Raw genomic sequence first — 14,797 nt, forward strand, 5'->3', positions numbered from 1 at the left:
AATGTAGATTAGACGCACGTGCTCAACGTTAGTGTGACAAAAGTTGCATGAAGAAACTATAAGTAAATATAAATAACATTGGTGAAAAATGAGGAAAAGAGGTTAGGAGTATGCTTTTCATATGTTCTCTAAACTATCATTCTCTGTTATTTGATCTTGAACTATAGAAATGTAAAAATGGCCTCTAAATTATTTTTAATCTATTGATTATGTGATGATAAAAATTGATTTCAGTTCAAAGTGAATTGAATTTGAAGTGGTTTATGTTTGGATATATACTTTAGATCAAAATTGTTTGAGTGTTTACTTGTACCAAAAAAGTGTTTTGACATGTATATAAAAATTGCCAAAAGATAGAAATTGATTCAACCTCAACATGAAAACTGCAAAGAGTTGCTTCATCTAAGTATTGATTCTAGAATCAAAATTAATTCTCATTATAGGAACCAAACATCATATAAATATGGTCAAACCACGTTTAACCAATACAAACTCAAGTTAAGGGATTTCCATTGTAGAACCAAAGAAGCACTTAGTATAAAATCTTTGAATAGAATAGTTAAGCGCTTATCACATAAGTAATAAAATAAAGTCAAATGGTTTTCATCATATAAGTCATAAGTTGCTTTCTTAAACTATAGAGGATAGTTTATGGGCATGCCATAAGTTGCTTTCATAAGTTCTCTGAGAGAGACTCACAATGTTGAAAGTAACTACACTATTATTTTCTGTGCTATTTCCTGTGCTGAACTATTTAAATGTAAAGGTAGTCCCTAATCTAATTTTAATCTATCAAATTAGTGTATGTTTGATTTTATAAAAGCTATAAATAGTTGCTTCAACTTAAAATTGATATTCGGGAATCAAAATTGTATCTCATTATATATAGGAACCAAACCAATGTAAACTCATCAAGTTGAGGGATTTCAATTGTGGAACCAGACAAGCACTTAAACTGTATGTGGATAGACCCCGCAATCAAGCGCATATTATATAAAGTGAAATTGTTTTCATATAAGTTATAAGTTGTTTTCGTAAGCATTTACCGGACACAACACAAGACTTACACGTCGTCCACACTCATATTCATTTTAAAAAATGAACTAATTAACTATATCGGCACATGTGGTGTCGTGTCGGACACTACAATGCCTTGCTTGTGATTTTACTTGTGGTGTCGTGTCGTGTCGTGAAGGACACTACAATGAACTAATTTCGATTTGGATTTTACTTGTGATTTATAAAGTAGAGAAATTGAAACTGAGAATTTGACTGTATGTATTTTCGTAGTTGTGTTGAGATCTTGTGAAACGTGGTTTTGAAATATGCGTTTTCGAAAGGTTTGATATTAATTTGTATGCGATTTGGATTTTGATTTGGATTTGAATTTGCTAATGATTCTAAGTAGTAGATTTTCGATTGAGTTTTGATGATACGTATTTGGAAACTTTCGTTATGTTGTGAAATATGGTTTTAGCATTGTGTTTTAAGAATGATGTTTTGAAAATTACAGTTATAATGACGACGACCTAGGTGCACCTAGTATGTGATTTCATTTATTTTTGTTAAACGTGCGACTCTTTAAACGTGTGTTTCATTTGTTTAATAAGTTAAACGTGTGTTTCGTTTATTCTTGTTAAACGTGTGACTCTTTAAACATGTGTTTCATTTGTTTAATAAGTTAAACGTGTGTTTCATTTATATCTTGTTAAACGTGTGTTTCATTTATTCTTGTTAAATGTGTGACTCTTTAAACGTGTGTTTCATTTGTTTAATAAGTTAAACGTGTGTGCCGTTTATTCTTGTTAAACGTGTGACTCTTTAAACATGTGTTTCATTTGTTTAATAAGTTAAACGTGTGTTTCATTTATATCTTGTTAAACGTGTGTTTCAATTATTCTTGTTAAACGTGTGACTCTTTAAACGAAACACACGTTTAACTTATTAAACAAACGAAACACACGTTAACTTATTAAACAAACGAAACACACGTTTAACTTATTAAACAAATGAAACACACGTTTAAAGAGTCACACGTTTAACAAGAATAAATGAAACACACGTTTAACCAGATATAAATGAAACACACGTTTAACTTATTAAACAAATGAAACACATGTTTAAAGAGTCACACGTTTAACAAGAATAAACGAAACACACGTTTAACTTATTAAACAAATGAAACACACGTTTAAAGAGTCACACGTTTAACAAGAATTAATGAAAAACACGTTTCATTTGTTTAATAAGTTAAACGTGTGTTTCGTTTGTTTAATAAGTTAAACGTGTGTTTCATTTGTTTAATTAGTTAAACGTGTGTTTCGTTTAAAGAGTCACAAGTTTAACAAGAATAAATGAAACACACGTTTAAAGAGTCACACGTTTAACAAGAATAAATGAAACACACGTTTAACAAGATATACCAAATCATTTTGGTATATCTTGTTAGGAATAACTCAAGTCACACATTGATATGGCTTAGCCACGCATATCTCTGGCTTAGCCATGCTTTATGGCTTTAACTTGCTAACAAAGTCATTAATTTTCTTGCAGGTCCATAAGCATAATGTGAGAGGGATTGTTGTTGGTTTACCCGTTAATAAGTCTGAAGACAAGTCAAGGACAACCATTTCATTACTACTGAGTCATCCAATTGCTACACATCATTTGACACACTCTTTAAACGTGTGTTTCATTTATTTTTGTTTTAGTATCCATTAATTATTCATTCTTTCATAACATCTTTCATGTTTAGTATCTATTAATTATTCATTCTTTCATGTAGGATCAATGTTTAAAAATAATGGAATTCATGAATAAACTTGCTTCTTGGTGATTTGCAATACGCGTACGAAAATGAGAGATACTCCTCTGATGTATTATTTTTCTTTCATTCTTCTTATATTTAAATCACATAGCAAATGAATTTCCTATATATAAATGGTTGATATTAGGTATAAAAACATGTATTGATATTTTTCTATCAAGTTAGAGCTCTTCATGAAATAAATTTTATTAGGTGAGCAAAGCAACGTTTGTCAAAACAGGTGGTTCTGATAAGTTTACAGATTACTGGAAGGTGAAGGATGGGTGGGCTTCATCAACCACTCTCGATGTAAGTATTTTTTTATCCTTTAAAATAAATACACATGCCTAGCGGATAGGATCAAGATATTAACTAACAATTGATTTTTTGTATTGATAGCGGTACTTTCTCAGGTCTGACTCGGATGCTTAGCTGAGGTAAAATTTTAACTATCAATTGGTACTTTTTATTTTTATTATTATGAATTTTTTTCTCTCATTATTGGTTCTTTTTTTTCCTGTAGGTCTTTTAAAGAACTTAGTAAGCCTTAGATTTACGTCCACCTTACTATCATATCATATCTAGCCACACAACACTTTCTTCCAGAGTCCCTAAATTAGTGTTGATTGCGTATCAGTTTGATTCACGACATTTTATTTTGTAAAGACGTGTTTTATTATTTTTAGTTATTTGGTTGATTGTGGCGCATAACCATATGAATATTCCTGCTTTTTGTTGATATATATTTTTGCATTTTATTAAGTGATATGATCACATTTAAATTATTCCATTATTGTTTAAAGTAAACAGCTTTATGTGGAAATTGACTAAGCATGTTGCAATGTTCTATGATATGATTTTGAGTTACAACGATTTAAAATCGACCGAATAGGTAATTGGATCAGAAGACCAAACTTTGAATGAGACAAATATATAAATGTCTTGTAACTTTAAGTTATGCTGCCCAGAGTAGAAATTGAAGGTTTAGGGTCAATTTTTATGATTTTTTTATGCGAGAGTTTTTAAGAACCATAATTTATATTAACGGGTAAACCAACAACAATTCCTTTCAAATTATGCTTATGAACCTGCAAGAAAATTAATGACTTTGTTAGCAAGTTAAAGCCATAAAGCGTGGCTAAGCCAGAGATATGCGTGGCTAAGCCATATCAATGTGTGACTTGAGTTATTCCTAACAAGATATACCAAAATGATTTGGTATATCTTGTTAAACGTGTGTTTCATTTATTCTTGTTAAACATGTGACTCTTTAAACGTGTGTTTCATTTTTTCTTGTTAAACGTGTGACTCTTTAAACGAAACACACGTTTAACTAATTAAACAAATGAAACACACGTTTAACTTATTAAACAAACGAATCACACTTTTAACTTATTAAACAAATGAAACGTGTGTTTCATTTATTCTTGTTAAACATGTGACTCTTTAAACGTGTGTTTCATTTGTTTAATAAGTTAAATGTGTGTTTCGTTTATTCTTGTTAAACGTGTGACTCTTTAAACGTGTGTTTCATTTGTTTAATAAGTTAAACATGTGTTTCATTTATATCTTGTTAAACGTGTGTTTCATTTATTCTTGTTAAAGGTGTGACTCTTTAAACGTGTGTTTCATTTGTTTAATAAGTTAAACGTGTGTTTTGTTTGTTTAATAAGTTAAACGTGTGTTTCCTTTAAAGAGTCACACGTTTAACAAGAATAAATGAAACACACGTTTAACAAGATATACCAAATCATTTTGGTATATCTTGTTAGGTATAACTTAAGTCACACATTGATATGGCCACGCATATCTCTGGCTTAGCCACACTTTATGGCTTTAACTTGCTAACAAAGTCATTAATTTTCTTGCAGGTCCATAAGCATAATGTGAAAGGGATTGTTGTTGGTTTACCCGTTAATAAGTCTGAAGACAAGTCAAGGATACCCATTCCATTACCACCGAGTCATCCAATGGCTACACATTATTTGGCACACTCTTTAAACGTGTGTTTCATTTATTTTTGTTTAGTATCCATTAATTATTCATTCTTTCATAACATCTTTCATGTTAGTATCTATTAATTATTCATTCTTTCATGTAGGAGCAATGTTTAAAAATAATGGAATTCATGAAGAAACTTGATGACACGGGGATTCTTGGTGATTTGCAATACGCGTACGAAAATGAGAGATATTCCTCTGATGTATTATTTTTCTTCCATTCTTCTTATCTTTAAATCACATAGAAAATGAATTTCCTATATATAAATGGTTGATATTAGGTATAAAAACATGTATTGATATTTTTCTATCAATTTAGAGCTTTTCATGAGATAAATTTTATCAGGTGGGCAAAGCAACGTTTGTCAAAATAGGTGGTTCTGATAAGTTTACAGATTACTGGAAGGTGAATGATGAATGGGCTTCATCAACCACTCTCGATGTAAGTATTTTTGGATCCCTTAAATTAAATACACATGCCTAGCGGATAGAATCAAGATATTAACTAACAATTGGTTTTTTGTATTGATAGTGGTACTTTCTTAGGTCTGAATCGGATGCTTAGCTGAGGTGAAATTTTAACTATCAATTGGTACTTTTTATTTTTATTATTATGAATTTTTTTCTCTCTCATTATTGGTTCTTTTTTTCCTGTAGGTCTTTTAAAGAACTTAGTAAGCCTTGGATTTACCTCCACCTTACTATCATATCATATCTAGCCACACAACACTTTCTTCCAGAGTCCCTAAATTAGTGTTGATTGCGTATCAGTTTGATTCACGACGTTTTATTGTGTAAAGACCTGTTTTATTATTTTTAGTTATTTGGTTGATTGTGGCGCATAACCATATGAATATTCCTGTTTTTCGTTGATATATATTTTTGCATTTTATCAAGTGATATGATCACATTTAAATTATTCCATTATTGTTTAAAGTAAACAGCTTTATGTGGAAATTGGCTAAGCATGTTGCAATGTTCTATGATATGATTTTGAGTTTCAACGATTTAAAATCGACCGAATAAGTAATTGGATCAGAAGACCCAACTTTGAATGAGACAAATATATAAATGTCTTGTAACTTTAAGCTATGCTGCCCAGAGTAGAAATTGAAGGTTTAGGCTCAATTTTTATGATTTTTTTTATGCGAGAGATTTCATGAGCCAGAATTTATATTTCAAGTTCTATACATACCAATTTAATTGAATGCTCTCCGGCTAGAGTTGAGTTTGAGTCCTACTAGTCCGTGTTTACTAAGGCACAAACTTAACCATACAATAACATACAATCCAATTAATACTAATCTGTCTTACATTAGAATGGTGAAGTTTCTCGCATTACACCCATCTACAAAGGCATGGACAGACACAAAGTACCAACAAATAAAACACATTGCCAAAAATCTTTACATTCCGTACCGAGTTCTCTCACTACATCCTTGCTAATATTTGACTTATAGAATCTTAAATTGTTAAACAAAATGCATAAAATTTTAAAAAACTAGACACATTCATATGGTGCACAAAAGGTAAGCTGGCATATGGCTTGGCAGCATGAAATCCAAGGAAAGTGGCGGAGCTTTTTCTCACCTTCTTGTAGGAACATCTGAGTAGCCTCTTCCCTGTAAAAAGATAGAATTCATACAAAGAAGTATTGAATCAAAAGAAGCTAAGGTTTTCAGAAAATTGCTTACAGAGATGACAATGCAATGGTTTGCATTGCAGAACTGGTCATTTGCTAATCTCTGGAAAACTGCAAGTTTAACATCAACTCTCTTTTCAATAGGAAGTCTCAAGAAAGAAAAAAAAGCTTTATGTTTCTCCTTGTTTTACCCCTAAAAATACAGCATTTGATTACCTGATTCTTTCTCGACAACTAATATGTAATGAGCCGCGCTTACGAGATCTATGGGAAAAAGTTAAGCAATATTAGTCCTTGGCTCTTGTCACTTTTTATTTAATATTTAGTAGGTAATGGTGTTAGAAGCAAACTAAAACAATGCAGTGCATTCACCCAGAAATTACGATACCTTTAATTTCTTCAACATAAACAGAAATAGGAAATCGAAATTGAACAATGGATAATGGTAGAGAACTACGGCTATACCGTGATTTTCCCAATTAACTTGAGTTTTCCTATATAATATTAACTTGTGTATGCTTTCTTTTTTTCTCAAGTGTTTTCCTTTTGGTGTGAGTTTTGTTGTATGGCAACGACTTTGAGAGGAGGATGTAATCAATAATCCAAAATAGTAGAGGTAGAAAAGATGGAAAATGTAAGCATATTTTCAACTTCTAGCATGCTTAGATGAGCTAATCTTGCTGCTTCCTCTATTTTTGATAGTGTCTGGGTTTTCTATAACTATAAGCATGTTCTAGCAACCTGTCATGAAAAGTAGCAACATTCATGGTATTAGAGATATATGTTAGATACTAGTTAGCATTAGTGATGTAATAGTATATATAGTTGTAATCACCTCACTAGAAGGCATCTCTTATCATTTGTAATATTCTTTGATTTTTCTCTCATTCCTTCATTGGATATTATGTTTCCTAACACATGGCATTTTCCATCAGAAAGATCTATCGAACCTGGCTCAGCTTTAGAATTCAGCTATCTTCTTCTGTTTATGAAAATCAAGTGAAATATAAATTGGTCCATTTTGAAAGCATGTATGTGATTTAAATGAAATTGAAACTGGCTTTTGTTATGAAATTTGAATGTTATTAGAATTGATGTAACATTGACACTATGTATTGTTATTTAATTTTTACCTTTCCTTTTATTTGATTTTGAAATTGTTTCAACAGAAAAAGTTAAGATGAAAAGTCGGGACACGTAAAGCATCACTTTGAGTATTTGTCATGTAGTTTGTTTTTTTATGATCGAATTTAAGTATTATTTAGTTTAAATTTTTTATGAACGAAACAAAAATGGGTCTTATTGTATATTATATGATTTATATATTTTAGTTTATTTTTATAGAATCCACCCAAAAAATTTTGTTGTATATCATTTAAACATGTTTGGTAGTATCAAATTTGATATATTTGTTTTCCTCTCAAACATTGTATATCATTCAAACGTGTTAGGTAGGATCAAATTTGAATATACATGTCTTTTCTTTTCCTCACAACATTTATTTGCCACTGATACACCTAACTAGCTAAGTGATTGATAAATTGCACTCTTCGAGTGAGTGTAGACTCCGAAGAAATTAAGAAAGAAGAGAAGAGAAGAGTTCAGAAAGAGATAATTCTCATTAATATTTTGCCTAAAACAGAATGACAATTACACTGTAATATATAGGATTGGTAGTTCACAGCCTTCTAACCAACAAGCATAAACACATTCCTAATTCTCTCCATCAGAGTTCTTTCTGGCTCGCCAAAAATCTGGCAAAGATGATTTTCTTCTTTTCATAAGGCAAAGATGATTTTTTTTTCACTGAACGCAAAGATGCTTGTTGACATCTTAAAATTGTGACAAAACAACGTTTGCAAAATCAAACTGCAAACCAAAATCCTTGATAAAAAACTGCAAACCCAAATAGATTTAAACACATGTAGAATGTCATTTTAATAGAGTAAAGTGGTTTCTTTGCTGAGAAAGTGTTTAGCGCGATCTTTTTTTGTTCCGATCTTTTATTTCATTCTCAACTTAATAAATGTATCAAATATGGAGGTTGTTTTTTACTGTTTCAGAGATTAACATTCCAAAGCCATTTTTAATGATTTAGTTTGTTGGAACACAGCTTGTAGTGGTCAAAATCCAAGCCAGGTACCAAATGGTTAGTAATTATTTGGAATTGAAGATTCAATATTATTATTTATAATATTGTTAGAATACAAATTTTTTTTTTTGAAATATCACACATCAATCAAATATCAAAGATATGCTTTTGTAAGTCAACTTTGTTTATATCTATTAGAATAAAATATAATATAGATTTTGAAAAGCCACATTTTTATCACAATAACTATTAATTTCAATCACAAATAATTTTGTCCATATATACTGAAATGTATCATATGTTTTATTTTATAGTTCTAAATTACAGTCTACAACTGCAAAACTGTAGCCGCATTAGATATATTTGTTTACATTTTGTTGCAATATCAAATTTTGCAAAATCGCAACCATGACCACAACATCGATTTGGAACTATGATACGTTTTACAACACAAGGTGAACATCATTCATGTGCAACACGAATGACTTGCTTACCGACGTTCTTGCCGAGGAAAAGTCCAACAAAAGCAGCTGGAGCACTTTCCAAGCCTTCATTCATGTCTTCAAAATACACAATCTTTCCTTGTTTGTAGAAACTCGAAACCTGTTCCAAGAATTTTGGGTACAAGTTCAAGTAATCGCTTTGCAAAAAACCCTGCATTCTTATGCGCTTATAAATGAGAGAGGATAAATTGTGAATCCCTTTAGGATCAGAAATGCTTTGCTGAGAAATCATCCCACAAACTGCAATTCTGCCATGAATCTTCATGTTAAGGAGGGCCGCATCAAGCATGTCACCGCCCACGTTATCAAAATAAATGTCAATGCCTTCAGGAAAATACCTGTCAATTGAGCCAACGAAAAAAATTTAGATAAAAGAAGGATAGCTCTTCAAAACAGCTTATAGATTATATGAATACAGCTTATCCAAACAGGTCCCGATTAGCACTCAGAAGTGCTTGTATACGGATGTGTAATTTTCAAACAAACTACTTAAAATCATTTAAATTTCCTGAGACAATGGAAAACCATTAAAAACTTTATAATATCCTTGTACATGAAACTCACCTTTTAAGAGCTGCATCCAAGTCTAATTCTTCCTTATAGTTAAAAGCTTCGTCGAATCCAAGTTTATTCTTTAGAAGTTCAACCTAATGTAATAGATTTGGTGAGTCAAAAAGCAAACTAAACTAAATGTCTGGTTTAAGTATTTGTGTCTGCATACATGTGTGTCTAATTATCTATACGTTTATGCAAACAAATGAATCAAATGCTCATTGAAAAAGTGTTCATCAGATAAGCACTTATCTATAAGTTATTTATGACAAAATGAAAAATATGATTAAACTGTTTTGATATAAGTGGTAAGATGTATTCATAAGCTATCTAAGGAAGTTTATTAAAAATAGTAGAAAATAACATATGGATGGTTTCATTAACTTCTTTTGCAAGTTCTCTCATACACTTAAACAAGTTCTTAAGTTGTAAGATAAGCTAAATAAACTGGGAATAAATTCTTCAAAATGCAACTAAGAGCTAAATAAACACTTGTTCATAAGCTATAAGAAAGGGTGGCATAATTTCTGGTCGGAGTGTAACTCTTCTCCGGTAGTCCAAGTTTTCTCTTCCCCTTATGTTGTTCTCCTTACTTCTACTATGTTATTAAAGGTCACTGACATCTATAGAGAATAAATAACTGTGCTCACAAGTTAGCATATTTCGGGGAAGTTTCTAAATGTTACACTTGCGGTATTTAATTCTGGATTTCATCAGGACAGTTTTTTCTGCAATAGGTTTAGTCTGCCTAATTTCAGATGGTTTTTTCTTTCTTATATAATTCGTAGATCTCCTTCATGATTTTGTATTCATTATCTTTTCTTCCTTGATCAATACATTTTTCGGTTGCTGCAGATAATTGATAGAGCTAAAGATGACAACATAATTGCGATGTTTTGCTTTATTGTGATGCTCTTGCAATCAATTTTTGCTTGGAGGTTATTGTGAGAAACAGCATATGAACACGTTATCAGTGATTTTTATAAACATATACATTCGCTTAAACGAAAGCTTCAACACACAGTTACTAAGTCTTACTTTTGGTAACTATACATTAGCGAAAAATAGAGAAACATACCTTTTCTTTTGAGCCAGCACTTCCAACAACATAGCAACCATGCAACTTAGCAAGTTGACCAACAAGTTGACCCACAGCACCTGATGCTGCTGATACAAAAACATATTCTCCACTTTTTGGGGAACACACCTCATAAAATCCAGCATACGCTGTAAATCCCGGCATTCCTATACATTAAAACGGATTAATTATTGGAGGCTGAGTAACTCAACTGATTTGAACCAAAGGCTAAAGGACCAGGATTTAAACTCTTGTAGAAGTATTTAGCATTCTAGATAGGTACCTAGAAGACCAAGATGGAAGGAAAGAGGAATGTGATCATCAGGCTCAATTTTTCGCAACTGGTCTGTTTTAGTGATGATGCTGTATTCCTCCCAGCCAGTAAACCCCGAAATGTAATCACCGGCCTTGAAATTTGGATTATCAGATTGTATTACTTTAGACACACCAAATCCTTCAAGCGCCTTCATTCATAGATTAGACGCATGTGCTCAACGTTAGTGTGACAAAAGTTACATGAAGAAACTATAAGTAAATATAAATAACATTAGCGAAAAATGAGGAAAAGAGGTTAGGAGTATGCTTTTCATATGTTCTCTAAACTATCATTCTCTGTTATTTGATCTTGAACTATAGAAATGTAAAAATGGCCTCTAAATTATTTTTAATCTATTGATTATGTGATGATAAAAATTGATTTTAGTTCAAAGTGAATTGAATTTGAAGTGGTTTATGTTTGGATATATACTTTAGATCAACATGAAAACTGCAAAGAGTTGCTTCATCTAAGAATTGATTTCTAGAATCAAAATTAATTCTCATTATAGGAACCAAACATCATATAAATATGGTCAAACCACGTTTAACCAATACAAACTCAAGTTAAGGGATTTCCATTGTAGAACCAAAGAAGCACTTAGTATAAAGTCTTTGAATAGAATAGTTAAGCGCTTATCACATAAGTAATAAAATAAAGTCAAATGGTTTTCATCATATAAGTCATAAGTTGCTTTCTTAAACTATAGAGGATAGTTTATGGGCATGCCACAAGTTGCTTTCATAAGTTCTCTGAGAGAGACTCACAATGTTGAAAGTAACTACACTATTATTTTCTGTGCTATTTCCTGTGCTGAACTATAGAAATGTAAAAGTATTCCCTCATCTAATTTAAATCTATCAAATTAGTGTATGTTTGATTATACAAAAGCTATAAATAGTTTGTTCAACTTAGAATTGATATTCTGGAATCAAAATTGTTTCTCATTATATATAGGAGCAAAACCCAACCAATGCAATGCAAACTCAAGTTGAGGGATTTCAATTGTGGAACCAGACAAGCACTTAAACTGTATGTGGATAAACCCCGTAATTAAGCACTTAATATATAAGTACTTATATATAAGTTATTTGTATAACAAATGATAAAATAAAGTAAAATTGTTTTCGTATAAGTTGTTTTCATAAGCTATATATCCTCAAAAGTTTATAAAAACAAGCAAAAAACAGCTTATGAACATGTCTTAAGCTATTTAGCTATTTTCATAAGTTCTTATGAAGAGTCTCACAAATGTTTATACCAGTAAGTTCAAATGATTCAATCCACCAAACAGACTCTTAGAACTAACAAGCATTTACCCTAACACAAGACTTACATGTCAAAACTCATATACATTTTAAAAAAGGCTTAAATGTGTGTTTGATCCCTGCACTTTCATCACTTTTTGGGATTGGTCCTTATACTTTTTTTTGTTTGGTTTTGGTCCTTACAGTTTGTAAATAAATTGGTTTTGGTCCTTCTGTTAGTTCAATGTTAAAAAAAAAAAACCAAAACTAACAGAGTGCCACGTGGCCCAATTATATCATGCCACGTGGCACCTCACAAGAAAAAAATTAAAATTAAAAAGAATTCAGATAAAATAATTGTTTTTAAATTATTATTATTTTTTTTTTACAAAAAATTATTATTATTATTACCGTCTGGAAAATTACCAGGGAAGAAAATAAAGCTTTCTTCCGTAGAGGCCAAGTTGGAGATTGGAAAAATCTTCTCTCAATTGAAATTTAAAATGATTGAACGGTTAAATACAGTAACAGAACAAAAGTTGGGTAAACATGGGATGAGTTTTTAAGGAGAGATCATAGGAGTGAACAAGCAATTGAGACTATATATTGCACTGTTTTAGATTTTTAAGTGTTGCGCCAATTGAGTTGAACTTGAGTCCTATATTTGACATGGTTTATTGAGCTTTATGTGCAGTATGTGTCAACATGGTTTATTGAGTTTTCACGTCGCCTTTGACGGTGGTGACAGTGACGAGCACCGGCTGCCATTGATTTTCCCTTCCTTTTTTATTTCTCTGTCTTCTTCTCCCTTTCTTTTTTTTGTTGGTTACAATCTTCTTCCCCCTTTCAATCACGTGTCTTTCTTTCTTTTTTAATTTTTTATTTCTAAAAATAATAATAATACTAATTTAAAAACAATTATTTCATCTGAATTTTTTTTAATTTTAATTTTTTTCTTGTGGGGTGCCACGTGGCATGATATAATTGGGCCACGTGGCACTCTGTTAGTTTTGGTTTTTTTTTTTTAACATTGAACTAATAGAAGGACCAAAACCAATTTATTTACAAACTGCAAGGACTAAAACCAAACAAAAAAAAGTGTAAGGACCAATCCCAAAAAATGAAGAAAGTGCAGGGATCAAACACACATTTAAGCCTTTAAAAAATGAACTAATAGACTATAATGGCACATGTCCGTATGTGTATGTGTCAGACACTAGACATGTCTTAGATCAGAAGTGTCGTGTCGGTGCGACAGAGGTTTATATTTCTATTGTTCAAACACCAATTAACATATAGTAAATTAAGGGATAAATTAAGGTTGGTATATACCTTAGAAGGAACAAAAGGAGGAATATAAGAACCATGAAAATCACGCATACGACCACGCATGTATGGATCACAAGAGAGATAAAGATTTTTGACAAGAAGAGCTTGTGATGGAAGTTGCTGATTGAATTGAATATTATTTGAAAATTTGAGTTCCATATCAGTTTCTTTAGGAATTCCATCTATGTATCCTTTGAATATCACTTGCTTGTTTCCAACTTCAGACACTGCCATGATGATGATGATGATTAGATCCAATTGGCAATTGGCAATTGTAATAGAAAATCGAGTGAAAATGTTCCAAAGAAAGATGATGGAAAACACAAGTAAAACAGGAACAGTACTAGATTTTATTACATAATAATGACAATAGTTGTCAGTCAATAGAGACTGCACGTGCCCACTGCCCACGACCAGCTTCCACTTGTTTTACTTACCTAACAAATTTCACTTGACGGCTTGACGCTTTTGCCCTCATCACCTCAATTACTCATATATTTATGGCATTCAACCATTTTACACATAATAAATAAAAAAAATGATGATTTTATCAAATTACTCATGTTAACTATATTGATGTATTTTAACTTACATGTATTGGTTTGGTGATGTAAAGTTGGAATAATGGCGTGTGTTATCTCAAAGTCTGGATAAGAATTTTTCTTGTGTCAATTTATATGGCTAGTTCATGTTCTAGTTTTAAATAAGACTTCTATAAATGGATGGTGGGATTGATATCCCAAATTACTCGTTTTTTGGGTTTGATATTGAGTTTTAAAAAAAAAAAAAAATCATGTATTTTTATTATCATAAATGTAAGTGTACATAGTTTTAATCAAAGAATATAATTATAAAATAAATTGTTAAAGATGTATAGGAAATTAAGTTTTTTAAAAAAAATATTGGAAATTAAAAGAAACAATCATGTCAGAACAATTTTTTTTACTAGTGCCCTACGGACAATGTAAGCTCTCATTGTTTTTTACTATAAATTGGGTTTTGTTAACTAGTGCCCTACGGACAATGTTAAGGATGTCAAAAATAAAAAAAATTCATTAAAAACAACTTTTTGACTTTCATAAAGTTAAAACAGTCCACTTTTTACCAATTTTCAATGCATTGTTTTTTTTTTAATCTTCTTAACCAGCGGGGCACTAGTTAGCATATAAATTTTACTCAAATGAAAAAAACAATTGTACATATACTAAAATTTTAGTTAATTTATATGAGAA

General features: G+C 31.1%; 1 protein-coding gene across 1 annotated transcript; it reads right to left on the bottom strand.

Moving 5' to 3' along the window:
- Positions 1-8,793: 8,793 nt before the first annotated feature.
- On the bottom strand, positions 8,794-13,889 carry LOC146903784 (2-alkenal reductase (NADP(+)-dependent)-like). Its single transcript, XM_085722401.1, has 5 exons — positions 13,569-13,889; positions 10,957-11,137; positions 10,674-10,840; positions 9,608-9,690; positions 8,794-9,381 (listed from the first exon to the last, which is right to left on the bottom strand). Exons 1-5 carry the CDS (start codon positions 13,797-13,799, stop codon positions 9,003-9,005), a joined length of 1,041 nt encoding a protein of 346 aa, XP_085578527.1. The 5' UTR covers positions 13,800-13,889; the 3' UTR covers positions 8,794-9,002.
- Positions 13,890-14,797: the final 908 nt, after the last annotated feature.

This window comes from Medicago sativa, chromosome 7 (assembly GCF_051527215.1).
Source record: "Medicago sativa cultivar Bolivia chromosome 7, Bolivia_mono, whole genome shotgun sequence".
NCBI classification, from domain to species: domain Eukaryota; kingdom Viridiplantae; phylum Streptophyta; class Magnoliopsida; order Fabales; family Fabaceae; genus Medicago; species Medicago sativa.